At 52.0% G+C, this 13612-nt stretch overlaps 1 protein-coding gene across 2 annotated transcripts in view; it reads left to right on the forward strand.

Moving 5' to 3' along the window:
- COL15A1 (collagen type XV alpha 1 chain) overlaps window positions 1-13612 on the forward strand; it is a 101326-nt gene that overhangs the window by 85955 nt on the left and 1759 nt on the right. For both annotated transcript variants that reach the window (XM_026506149.4, XM_026506150.4), the window contains 9 exons: window positions 518-567; window positions 670-771; window positions 1671-1815; window positions 5098-5162; window positions 6714-6842; window positions 6992-7051; window positions 7742-7801; window positions 11331-11516; window positions 13006-13121. In XM_026506149.4, coding sequence (XP_026361934.3) covers window positions 518-567; window positions 670-771; window positions 1671-1815; window positions 5098-5162; window positions 6714-6842; window positions 6992-7051; window positions 7742-7801; window positions 11331-11516; window positions 13006-13121 — 913 coding nt within the window. The remainder of the gene's footprint in view (window positions 1-517; window positions 568-669; window positions 772-1670; window positions 1816-5097; window positions 5163-6713; window positions 6843-6991; window positions 7052-7741; window positions 7802-11330; window positions 11517-13005; window positions 13122-13612) is intronic.

Here is a 13612-nt window from a genome sequence, read left to right on the forward strand (position 1 = left end):
CACATACTTGAGATGGGACATTGTCAAGAAAGACCAGTTCCGGTCATTCGTGCTACCTGTGCAAAACGAGGCCCAAAGAGTTCTGGGGAAATGCCCAGGATCCCACAGTGTCTGGGTTGTGGGGGGCCAGCCTAGGACTCATTTCTGTCTCCACGTCCAGTGCCCACTCTGTGGGCTAAACCGTTGTGAGGTCACTTCCACTGGGGAATAATGATGGTTGCCAACTTGGAGACTTTTATATATTTATTTTTTTAAAGATTATTTATTTGAGAGAGAGAGTGTGTGCACTAGCAGGGGAAGGGACAGAGAGAGAAGGAAAGAGAGAATTGTCAACCAGACACCCCACTGATCATGGAGCCCAGTGTGGAGCTTCATCTCACAACCCCGAAACCACGACCTGAGCTGAAATCAAGAGCCGGACACTCAACTGACTGAGCCACCCAGGCGCCCCTGGAGACTTTTATTTTTGAATTTCTGAGGTTATAGTTGTGAATTTTACACAGCATTTCTTTTTCAGGCCCTCCAGTGGACCCAGCCTACCTGAGACACTTTCTGAACAGCTTGAAAGTGAGTTTTTCTCTATCAGACTTTTGGCCTGTGTTTCCAAGTGCTTGGGCTTACGTCATAGACTGCTTCATCTTACTCTTACCGAATGTTCTCCGCTTGCAGGGAGAGAATGGAGACCGGGGGATCAAAGGAGAAAAAGGAGACTCTCATGGTGACTTCTCCGTGTCAGGGCCTCCAGGCCTGCCAGGAAGTCCTGGCGTGGTTGTGAGTAGTGACTTCTCCTCACATCTGCCTCAGTGAGTCACAGCCTTCCCTGAAGCCCCCCCAGCGGGACTAGGCAGCTGGAGAGGCCGGGGTCTGTCTCAGCACCACAAGCTGGAGGCAGGACTGCGCATGGGCCTCTCTCCCTCATATTTATTTACTGATGGGGAGGTTGGCTGAGGCCCACGGAGGAAAGGTTGCTGGCCGTGGCCATATGCATCCAGGTAACTTCCAGGTCGCTAACCCCACATTCTTATTCATGTCTGTGGTGGAAAATTCGCTCAACCCAAGGAGTTACTGATGGTGAACATATCAGATGATGAAGGCTGAGTGGAAGATGAGGGAGATATTTTTAGAGGGGCTGTTTGATTCTTCTGAAATTTCATCAAAGAAGGAGCCCCTGGGTAGGCTTGGTCTTCTTAGGATGCCAAGTTTCTCCAGCTCACAAGAGACAAATTCAGGTTATGCCTCCAATGAGATTATGACCAGATCATGACCCGCAGGCACCCTAAGCAAACTGTGGTCCCAGAGCTCACCGTGAGGGTGGGCCCAGCAGAGCCAGGAGACCAGGGGTCCACTTCCACCTCTGCTGCGAATTGGCTGTGACACTTTGAACAAGCCGCCTCCCCTCTGTGTGTGTGTTTCCTAATCTGTGAAATGCAGAGTCGGGGCCCTTCTGACTCCAGGGCTTTCTGTTTTGGACGTAGTGACATTAAGCATAATGACCGGGCTACTGTTCTCTGGGTCTTATCCCACCTGAACTGTGCCCGGCATGGAGGATAGCGATAGCCACAGCTGGTAGTTACTGCCTTTTTACCAAGACCCTCCTGCAGAGAAGAGCTGGGACCTCTAGAGATCGAGGCTGCGTTCTCTCTTCTGTTACTGTGCTCTTGCCTTGACAGGGCCAGAAAGGGGAGAGTGTCGTCGGGCCCCAGGGACCCCCGGGGGCTCCTGGTCTGCCTGGGCCTCCTGGCTTTGGAAGACCTGGATCCCCTGGGCCACCAGGACCCCCAGGGCCACCAGGACCCCCAGCGATCCTTGGAGCAGGTCAGTACTGTGAATGGTGGTCATTTATCCTGTCCTTGCTGTTGTGCTCAGGGTCAGTCACCACATCTGAGTGGCATGTCCGAGCCACATTGTGTGACAGAGAGCTATTTCCTGCACAGAGCTTGCTTTCTTTTCTTTTTTTTTAATTGATATATAATTTACATGCCATAAAATGTACCCATTCCAAGTGTACAGTTCAGTGGATCTTAATATATTCACAAGGTCGTCCAGCCATCTCCTCTCCCTAATTCCAGAACATTTTCATCATCCCCAAAAGATACCCTGCACCAATGAGCCGTCATTCTTTCCCTCCTCTCCCCGCCAGACCAGGGTCCGCAAAGATGTACTTTCTATGTCTCTGGCTTTGCCTAGCCTGGGCCTGTCCTATCCGTGGAATCACACTGTATGTGGCCTTCTGTGTCTGGCTTCTTCCCCTCAGCATAACGTGTTCCAGGCCTATCCTGTCGTAGCGTGTGTCAGCACGTCCTTCCGTGTTCCGGCTGAGTAATTGTCCATGGTGTGAACACACTAGCTTCTGTTGATGCACTCGGCGCCTGACGGACACCTGGGTTGTTTCCGCTTCGCGGCTGGTGGGAATAATGCTGCTGGGAACATTCTCGTGCATGTTTTTGTGTGGACATAGGTTTTCTCCCGGGTCTGTGCTCCTAGGCGTGGCCTTGCCCGGTGGCAGAGACACATATTCACTCTGTTTCGCTTTTGGAGGACCTGCTAACCTGCTTTCCAAAGTGGCTACCCCATTTTTGCATCCCCTCCAGCAGCACGGGCAGGCTCCGGTGTCTGCTCGCTTTCACCCACCCTTGTTATTATTCTACCCCTTTTAGTCCAGCCAGCACCTGTTCCCGGGAAGTGCTAGCTCGCGGTGGTTTTCATGTGCCTTTGCCCAAAGTCTAATGACGTGGAACGTCTTTTCATGTGTGGGTGGGAACTTCTTGGCTGCTTTGTCCACGCCTGGCCCTGAGGGGACTTGAGGACCAGCGTTGATTCTAACCCTCTATAAAAGTCTCCCTACCCGTAGCTGCCTCACTCCCTCAAACTAAAGTGGGTGAAGCAGAAGAGAATCTCCTTTTACTGAACATTTACCAAGTGCCGGGCACTCGGCTCGTCATTCTCCTACATCATTTCATGGAAGTCTCATAAAGCCCTTCAAGGAAAGTATTAGCATCTCTATTTTACAGATGAGGAAAGTGAGACCCACAGACGTTTCCAAGGTCGCACGCCTAACCAGGGGCACCGACAGGGTGTGGACCCAGATCGGCGTAGCTCCGAAGCCTGTGTTCTTCCTACTGGGCCCCTGGTAGAAAAGCAGGCATTGTAGCATGAATGTGTCACTTTTGTTGCTTGCACTGGCACGAGTCGTGTGTAGTGGAAGGACCCCTGGGAAGGAAAGTGTCGGGGGCATTGGGGAGGACTTTACAAGAGGTGACTTAGGGATTGGGCCTTTCACTTAGTCTTGGATTTTTTTGGCTGCAAGCGATAGAAATGTAACTCAAACAAGCTTAAGCAGAGAGAAATATATTGGATGTGAAGAAGGAGGTGAGTCATTCTTTGTGGGAGGGACCGGCCTACAGCAGGACCTCAGACACAGCCAGAACTGGGGACTCGACCCCTGTGAGGAATCTCTGGCCAGCTCCTGTTTCGGCTTCTCTCTGTGCACCAGCTTCACGTTTCTTCACCACAGACCACATCCCTTGCACGGTGGGAAATATGGTTACTGACAACTCAGACTTTCCACAGCCAGCTAGAAATCTTGGCCTTCTTTCTTGGTTTTAGTTTGAAAGGTCCTGGGGTGGAGAAGTCCTAGGGAAGAATTCTGACGAACGTGTCCCGGCCCAGATGCCTGACCTTGGGCCAGTCACCTGTGGCCAGAAGGTGGGATCGCATGAGCACACGACCGGGCCTTCTGAATCCAAGTAGAGGGGAGGGGAAGCTCTCAAGAGAAGGTGAGGATCCTGGTCCCACAAAGAAAGAAGGTGCCAGGCAGATAAAACCGTAGGTGCCAACATAACCTTGGGGGATAAGCAGGAGTTGCAGGAGGAGGAAGGGCATTGCAGGGTGCAGGGAATCTGCCGTTCATAGCATCTCCACGTGAGATGCCGCCCAGGGCTCCTCGCTCCACTGACTAAGGGCTGCCCTCCCCTAATGCGTGGCCATCCACAGCTTACACAATGTTCTCCTATCAATTAGCCCATTTAATCTTCACAGCGACCCTGGGAGGGAGAGGAAAGGGATATTACTGTACAACTCATTTCATGGATGAAGACACTGAGGCTCAGAGAGGTTGGGAGACTTGCTCAAGGTCACAAATACTAGTAAAGGCTTGGCTGGGGTCCAAATCCAAGTCCTCCAACCGTCTCGTCACCAGACATTCGGCACCTATGTAATGATTTTCAAGTCCTATGTCAGAATTGCGGACTTACTTGCACCTGAAAAATCTCATAGAAAAATTTTACTGCAACATGCAAAAACATCCTGAACTGCCAAGAGCTTTGCAGACTTGGGGGGGAGGGTACGGGGGTTGGAGACATAGAAGGAGAGCACGGGCACGTGCATTTTTCTAGGGAGGAGGGCACTGAGCCTTCAAACACTGCGAACCTCTGGCTGGATGCCGTGCAGTTTGTGCAAGGCACACCCCTAGTTTCGATCTGTTCTCTGTTCTCACCACAGCCCAGGAAAGAGGAAAGGCTGGTTTACATCTCACAGGTGAGGAAGCAGGGGTGCAGGGAGCTTGTTGTTTCCCCGAGATCACACGGCTGAGACACGACAGCTCGGGGGCTGCAGTCCATGTCTCCCGGCCCCAAGGCCGAGGCTCCTGTTGCTGTTACCGCACTACCTTGCCCTGCTGCTGCAGCCCAGCATCTTCTCTTCCTCTTTCTGAGCCTGCTTCCTCTGTCCAGTAGTTCCCTGCTTGTCTCTAGGCTGAGGTAACATGCATGAGTTGGGACATTTTGGGAAACTCCACTCAGACTGACCTGTACAAACAGCAGAAACAACAGGAATTCCTTTACTTACAAAACTGCAGAGTCCTAGTGTGGCTTCATCCAGGGCTGTGGTCAAGAATCCCAGCTCTTTCCCAAGCCTGTCAATGTGGCTGAGTCCCTGCCCGGGCCCACAACCCCCCGCCCCCCGGTACAGTTGCAAGGTGCAGTGCTCTGCGGCCTTCTGAACGGGGCTGTGAATGCTCCCCTCGGTGGCCAGCCGACATCTGAGGCCTTTTGCAGAGAGTGTGCCTTTTTGTAACTCTTCTTTTCTGCTTTGTCTTAGCTGTGGCGCTTCCAGGCCCACCCGGCCCTCCAGGACAGCCCGGGCTTCCCGGATCCAGAAACCTGGTCAGTGTTATTATCCGTGTGCGGTCCTCCTTCTGCTCTGGGTGGGTTTCCTTAGAACTTCAGCCATAGTGTGTACGGGCTGGCCCACCTTTTAGGTAAGAATTAGGCCTCCATGGCCGTAGAATTGGAACAAATTCCACGTACAGAGGCTATTTATGATCTCTTTAGGTGATTTACCCAGTAAAAAGATACAGAATACAAAAGCATTTCTTTTTTTTTTTTTAAAAGATTTTATTTATTTATTGGACAGAGAGACAGCCAGCGAGAGAGGGAACACAAGCAGGGGGAGTGGGAGAGGAAGAAGCAGGCTCATAGCAGAGGAGCCTGATGTGGGGCTCGATCCCATAACGCCGGGATCACGCCCTGAGCCGAAGGCAGACGCTTAACAGCTGTGCCACCCAGGTGCCCCTACAAAAGCATTTCTGACTTCGGCTCCACCCTTCTAATCCTTAATTGACTAAGCTGTCACAAGACCCGATTCGATTACATCCAAAAACAGAAGCCCCAGAGGGTCAACAGGATCACAGCAGGCCCGGTGCTGGTCAGATCTCCCCTGCGCGTTCTGCCTTCTCTCTCCTGCGCAGGGATATCTCTCGTACATTCGTTGCCCTGCACACCATGGGCACAGAGTGTAGCCCTCGAGATTATGACGATGCACAGGAAGAGGGACTAACACCTCACAAGGATGTCAGGAGTCCTGGGAACGCTCTGGGAGCTTGGCTGGATTTTAGCTGGAAAATGTGGCTGCCAAGGGCAAAAACCATCCAGCAGCTGACGGAATGTTGATACCTGGCACCTTCGGGGCATGTCTAAGGCCATTTCAGTGCACAAAGTCATCATTTTCAAGGCTAGGTGAAAATTAACTTTTCATGATCTTTCTCAGTTGAGATGAACATTAAAAGCTCTCTTGGCCGGTATTTCTCGGAGGTGTGATGCTTTTCCGTAGATTTTGGTAGCTTTGCGGCTGTGCCAAGCTGGATGGCTAATGTGTGGCCATTTTCTAGACCGAGAAATGACAGACCCCCACTGCCTCTCGCGTATTTAGTATTATGACTACCCAACTGGGCAACACAGATTCAAAACCTAAGTACAATTGCTCACCGGCTTGGGTTTCTTATTCCAAATGAAAACAGACGCAAAACTCTTTAAGGAACGGCAGGAGTTAAATACACGTACCTATGTCAGGGCCACCGAGCGGCCACACAGATGCAAGCGGCAAAACGTCCCCATGGTTTTGCTAATACCAAGACCCAAGAAAGACAACTCTGTGTGCAGTTTCTGACTGGCTCTGTGCTCCTGGGAGATCATCTTCCTGTTCTCGTTTATTTATTACAGTTCAGATTTGTGCTCCAAGCTAATTGGTGTGTTTGTTTCCTCATAAAGAATGTCCTTTGGCTATTAGTGACGTTACATATGGCTCTAAGGCACAAAGAGCCTTTTCACGGGCTGTCGGGGGATGGCTCCTGCCTGCATGCGCGGCGGCCGGTGTTTCAAATCATGCCGCCGCTCTACCGATAACGGCACTGCCGGGAATGGCAAATCTTCTGACAGGTGACGGCATTTAGCACCATGGATGACATGTTGCAGAAAGCACATTTGGTTATTGAAGGGACGTTCATCTACCTGAGGGACAGCACCGAGTTCTTCATTCGGGTCCGCGATGGTTGGAAGAAACTACAGGTTAATCCTTAAGCTTCTTTTTAACAAACGGCCTCCAAAGACCCTCTAAGAAATTATAATCTACCCCTGGAAATGCCATTTTTCTGTTTGGAAAATAGGCTAACAATCTCTAGCTGATGTTTCACTTTCAACATATTATTTCCGTTCAGCTGGGAGAACTGATCCCCATTCCCGCCGACAGCCCGCCGCCCCCCGCGCTCTCCAGCAACGTGAGTAGCTGCCCTGCCTTACTTCTCGCTCCTTCCCTCGTCAGCATCCGTGAAGTCCCCCTTGGTGTCCAGAACCGAGCTCTCCAAACTCTGGCCAGCCAACTCTGCATGGTTTAAGGTCTGGCGGAGGGCCAGAAATGCCCAGTGCCAGCAGAATGTTCTCACGGGAGAGCAGAGGAGGAACTGGGCCCAGAGGCTGGAGACTTGCTAATCCCATGTTGTAGCTGAATCCTCTTGGGCAATGGGCTTCCAACCCCTCGGCCTCAGTTTACTCCCTGTGAAATCACGGTCGGCATACGAGATCTGGAAGAGCCCTTTACTTTTTGCACTCTGAGACTTCTTTGCCTGATAAGAACATTGGCAACTTCCCTGGTCCATTTTTCGGCCCTACAGCAACCCTTTGAGGCAGGTCTTGCCATCTGCACCCTGCCGTTCGGGAAACTGAGGCTCTGAGTTGCTGACTGCTCTATGAAGTGAATGAGTTGGCTCTAAGACACGGGTCTCGCGCTTCGTCGGTTCAGTGGCTCTCTGTAAAAGATTGGGGACTGTCCCCTCCCTTCCTGAGCATCATGTCTTTGTGGGGGGTGGGGGGGCAGACGACTTGAAGTATCACACTTGCTCCTCGGTGTACCCTGAGGAACAGACTGGATGCTTATTCAGGACCGTTTGTTTTCCTCTTTTATGTAACAGCCACATCTCCCTCCGCCTCCGCTGATGCCTCTTTCAAGTGTCAGTTACGAGAGGCCTGCGGTAAGTACGGTTCAGCATTTTCCCTGCAAATGCCGCGTGCGTGTCTACCGTGTGCTCGCCCCGTGCTTGGAGCACGGTCCCTCCCGAGAGCCATAGACCAGCAAGAAGGGCAAACCAGAACAACAGGTCGTTACAATAGCTGCTAAGTCATCGGGGCGAGGCGCTCACGGTGCTGGGGTGCTGGCGGTGCGAGGAACGTCAAAGAATCCTCTCTTCTTTAGAGGAGGGAGCCTCTGAACTCAGACCTAAAGGAGAGTTGAGAGCAGGAGAGAGCCCGGTGGGAGGGAGACAGTGGGCATATTCGAGGCCGAAGGGATGTGGAACAGAGGGAGGCAAGGGGAAGCACTGGGGTTTCGTGTGACGGCAGGTACTTCGTCTGGCTGAAGAGGCAGGTGTTAAGGCCGAGAAGGGAGAAGTTTAGTTGGCAGAGGGCAAGGGCCTGTAAGCCAAGCTAAGGGCTTTCACCTGTTCCAGCCGACAATGAAGAGCCACTGAAGGGTCTTAAATAAGAAAAGAGTCTCTAAGATTGGCGTTGAACGTGTAGAAAACTAAGATTGGAGAGAAAATAAAAAGGCAGGAGCGACAGATTTGGTCTGTGGTGTGGATATGGGGCCGTGAGGCGAGGGAGGTCAGGAGCGATGCCCAGGTTTCTGCTTGGATAATTGAGTGGTGCTGGTTTCCTTCCTGAGGGTCATTTTGTTGCCAGAATTAAAACTCTTGACTCTTTTCCTTTGCTAGCTTAAGTGAAGATCTTGTTCGGATAATCGCAGGAACCTCCTGACACTTACTAGCAGGATGTCCCACGGGGCCTGTGGGACTCCCGTCCCTGCTCCTCGTCTGCTCCAGTGCAGGGCAGCTTCTGCAAAGCTCTTTCTTCCTGCCTCCTTCCCTCCGCCTCCATCCCAACACACACACACACATAGGTCATGTCCACAAAGCTCGCACGCCACTTTGGGTTGCCGTGGCACTGATCGTGGCCCTAACTGCAGGTGATCTTACGGCTACAGAGCCCAGTACTACCTGGCTCAGTTTGGGGTCTGGGGAGAGGTCGTCTACACGGGTCATCTTGGGCTCACCGCCTACTCCCAGCCAAATCAAACGTAGCCAAGAGAGTGAGACTGAATGGCCTAAGGCCACTCTTTCGGGCGAGTGTCTTGGGGGCATTTTCAAAGAACAAGCCTGGGCTCGCACCACAAATGTGTTTTCTGTGGTTTTGCCACTCGTTAGGCAGGACCTTATCCGGGCCACAGTGAGTCTGGGGTACCCGTAGGGTATGTGAGTGGAGGCCGCCCGCGGGGAGTCGGATCGGGGGCCTGGTCCTCAGATGCAGACCTGGGAGTCTTCCGCCGAGCCATGGTAAGGGTGAGGGGGTGGCAGGACTCCCAAAAGAGAGTCTGCACCCTGAGCAGAGATTGGAGTCCAAGAAGCAAAAGCAGAAAGGAACCGATGGAAGAACCACGAGAATGAATAGAAGCCATAGCCCAAGAGGAAGAAAGAATGCCAAACAAGGCAGAAGCCAGCAGTGTCAGACGCTGCCGAGAGGTCCATCAAAAGAACAAAATGGCGGCCTCCAAATTTAGAAGCCAGAGAAGAGCATATCTGGGGCGTGGAGGGGTGCAAACGAGATTCCAGGTGCTTGAGGAATAAATGGAGGTGAGATGAGGAAAGAGAGAAGCATGTGGAGATAACCCTTCCAAAAGCTCAGCCATGAAGGGAGAAGTTAGGGCAGCAGCTGAAGGATTTTTAAAATAGTATCTTATAAATTCTAAAGTCATAAGTATTTTGTAGAAAACTTGGACAGTAAATAAAAAGAATGGAGAAGCAAACAGTAAATCCCTGATAAGTTTACCAAAACTACAACCATCCCCCGGATCACCCTTTTAACATTTGATTGTTGAAACAGTATTGTCTTCATAAAAATGGTAGCATATTCGTTATTAAAAATGTCCCGGCCCTTAGAGACATACAGACGTGAGAGCACAAAGCCCCCAGTCTCACCATTCGGAAACAGCCATCATTCCAGACATCTCTTTATGGATCTTTGTAAAAAAGGAGAGTTGGAGATGGGTGGGATTGGAGGCCCGGCGGGGAAGCCCTGCATGTACCTGTCACCCTCCCTAGGTGTCCCCTGGTATGGGGACGCCATCCTCTGATGAACACCCTTGGGTGTAGCCACCAGAAGCTTGCTGGTTGGAGGGTGAGGAGACCACAGGGTCTCGTCCCTCGGGTGCTGTCTGCAGCTCCATGGGAGGGAGGAAGACAGAGCTGGTGTGTGGGGCTGGAAGTCCGGTGGCCTGAAAGTGGTCGGGTGAGGGAGCAGTGTGGGGCAGCCGCCTCCCCCTCCTCAGGCTGCTGCTGGGAGGGCTGCAGGGGAAGCCCTGTCTCAGCTGGGGAGCAGGGGGTGTGCTTGAGCTGGACCTCTAGCTAGTGTGGCGATACAGGCAGAACCAGGAATGAATAAACAGGAGGAGACTGGGAGGTATGGCATGCATGGGGTCTCTTCTCTTCAAAATGGGGAAGGAAAGGGGTGGTGAGATGGAGAAGAATGTCCCGAGAAGTGCAGTGACTGCATGGGGCGGTCTGGATATTGTGGTTCATGGTGAGCTCTGCCCACCTGGCCGGACCCTTGATGAGCTGGAGAATGCCAATATGGCGACCTTCGGTGTGGAGCCATACCGAAGCTTGGTGCCGGGGACATTCAGACCAGAGAGGCAGCGCAGACCACCTCCTGCCTCACCCCACAGGGCTCATTTCACGTCTTTTGGTTTAAGATATCTTGAAATATTTTTTTTCTGGAGACTTGGACCTAGGGTCTGCACCAGCCCTCCCCAGCTTTCTGCTGGTGAGGGCAAAGTCACTCCTGAGGTGACGTCGAGGAGGGAGAGGGCTACTCCTGGACACATGCCACAGAATGCATTCTACACGGCACAGCATGAAGGCCGGGAGAGAGGGATGGGTTTGGGGAGAGAACGTGTGGGAGAAAACAGACTATGGAAGGACTTTTATTCTGGCTGCTGCCCAAGGTGGCAGGAATGTGAGGCTCGAGTTACTGTGTGACCCCTAGTTTCTAAAAGGGTCTACCCGGCAGTCTTAGCAAGAAATGTCATGACCTTCTCCTTTCAGTGCCTTTCCCTCTGGCCCCTCATGATCAGCCCCAGGCCTACTCGGGCAGTAGAGGAAAGGGCAAGGCCAGATAGCTTTCTGTAGCTCTGGGATCCAGGACCAAAGCTGGCTTAAAACCTCTTGGAAGCTGAACCAGGGCAGACCCAGGAGTCTCCAGCAAATGGCCCGCACACTGGATTCAGATCTCTGAAGTGCTTTGTTTTGTTTTGTTTTCTCCTGCACGGAAGACACTGCCACCGTCGAGAGTGGTTCAGCCCGCTGCTTGGGCTCCGAGCTCTCCTGCCCAGAGACGAAGGAGACCACCTGTAGCGCCTTCCGGCCCAGGAAGTCCGGGGTCTTACTAGCAACCTGAGATGAGTATGCCGGCCGGAGTTTGCCTCTAACTCTTTTAACTTACTTTTCTTAGCTGCACTTGGTTGCTCTGAACACGCCATTTTCTGGGGATCTTCGAGCTGATTTTGAGTGCTTCCAGCAGGCCCGGGCTGCGGGGCTGTTGTCCACCTACCGGGCCTTCTTATCCTCCCATCTGCAAGACCTCTCCACGGTTGTGAGGAAAGCAGAGAGATATAGCCTTCCGATCGTGAACCTCAAGGTAAACATAAAAAACAGTGTTCCCATTGTCTCCTGGAGGCACTGGTCTCCGCAGGGACAGTAGGCAGCTGCCACTCCCTGACATCATCAGAAGCGTGCTGGTTCCAGCCCCGGCCTGTCCCTGATTAGCTCTGTGGCTGGGTGGGTCAGTTGAACCTCTCTGTGCCTCAGTTTCCTGATATTTACCATGGCCCTTCCTGCTTGGACAGTAGGACCCTTAGAGCAGACAAGTACAAAGTGCTTTATATCCATTATCTTCACAGACACTTCCAATAAAAGAGGGAGTTATCCTTTCCTCAGATTGTCAGTGTGGGAACTGAGGCACAGAGGGAGAAAGGAGTTTGCCGGAAGCCACTAGAAAACAGAAGTCAGGTTCTTGACGCCCAGTCCGGGACTCTCAGTTCCACCGGAGGCTGCTCTCAATAGGGCATTGGCTAGACGGCACCAGAGAAGAACTGGTGAGCACTGGTCCCAGAGCAGAGCCACATTGTCCTGCCCCCTACTTTGGTCCTCTCGGCACATCTAAGCTGCTAAAACCTGGCAGATATTTCTCTGCCCCCTTTCGCTGGCAAGGCAGGGCCTTGTAGGACCCCTGTTCCGCCACGGAAATAGCCGGCTCCTTTAAGGCCACAGAGGGACAGCTCTGTCACTGCTCACACACATCCTGGATCCTGACCTCTCACCATATCTCACGGATACTTCGAGACCCTTAAGTTCCTGTGACCCCCGTGCTCCAATTTGGTACCTCGAGGCTAGCAAGTTCCATCTGGACCCCACACCTGGCCCTTTCTGTCTCTTTCCCTAAGGTTCCGTTCTGCCACATTCACCCACTCACATGACTGGTATTCTTGGAATACAAATAACTGAAGGGAACTGGGCTCCTTCAGGAGAAGGAGTGAGAGAGACGTCTCCCTCTCACCTACAGTACAGAGCGGCACATGCCCTGGCACGAATTTGAAGTTTGGTATATATGTAGAAAATTTTTAAAAATAAAAATTAGGGGCGCCTGGGTGGCGCAGTCGTTAAGCGTCTGCCTTCAGCTCAGGGCGTGATTCCAGTGTTCTAGGCTTGAACCCCACATCAGGCTCCTCCGCTAGGAGCCTGCTTCTTCCTCTCCCACTCCCCCTGCTTGTGTTCCCTCTCTCGCTGGCTATCTCTCTCTGTCAAATAAATAAATAAAATCTTTAAAAAATAAATAAATCAATAAAAATAAAAGTAAAGATCTAAAACATACTTTTGATGGACAGGAGCCTTTATATACCTAGAATAAGAGAAATTACCTCAAGAAATAAGCTATAAAACCAAAAGTGTTCAAGGATGGATTGTAAAATCAAACCACAAACATTTCCTGAGTTCCCGCTCTGTCCAGGCCCTGGGATGGGGGCTGGTGGCTCTGACATGGGGTAGCCTGTCGGCCTTGAAGAATGAATAAATAGTCACTCGCAGGCCCATAGCACAGTGACTTCAATGCGGCATTTCTATCTCCACAGGGCCAAGTACTTTTCAACAACTGGGACTCAATTTTTTCTGGCCACGGAGGTCAGTTCAATACGCATGTTCCGATATACTCCTTTGATGGCCGAGACGTGATGACGGATCCCTCCTGGTAAGCAGGGGGTAAGCCCTCAAAGCAGGTGGTGTGATAGGCAGTTTTAGGAGACGTTCTAACAATGGGATGCTCTTACCAGCTGCCCCTCTGGGCTGTTGCTGGCCCGGAGCCTCAGCGAGGCAGCTGAGGGCCATGAGAGAGCCCCAGCTTTGCAGCCAGGAGACCTGAGGCCAGAACCTTAATAAGGGACCTTTCACGCCTCCTCCACTCTTTGAGCCTCAGCGGCCTCACTGTGAAATGGGCAAGATAACCATCTCTGTACACAGGATTGCTGGGAGCGTGAAATGACAGGTGTGAGAACATCTAGCACGCAGTAGGCACTCGGCAAGTGGCAAGGAGTGCTGTTCTTGGTGACCCTGTAACCCTGTGCTGTGAGCTGTGCTCTAATTCTGTGGAAATGGTACGTGCTATTAAGATCAAGACAGCTTGGTTGGGGTGCCTGGGTGGCTCAGGCAGTTGAGTGTCTGACTCTTGATTTTGGCTCAGGT

The sequence above is a fragment of the Ursus arctos genome, unplaced genomic scaffold, assembly GCF_023065955.2.
Source record: "Ursus arctos isolate Adak ecotype North America unplaced genomic scaffold, UrsArc2.0 scaffold_18, whole genome shotgun sequence".
NCBI classification, from domain to species: Eukaryota; Metazoa; Chordata; class Mammalia; order Carnivora; family Ursidae; genus Ursus; species Ursus arctos.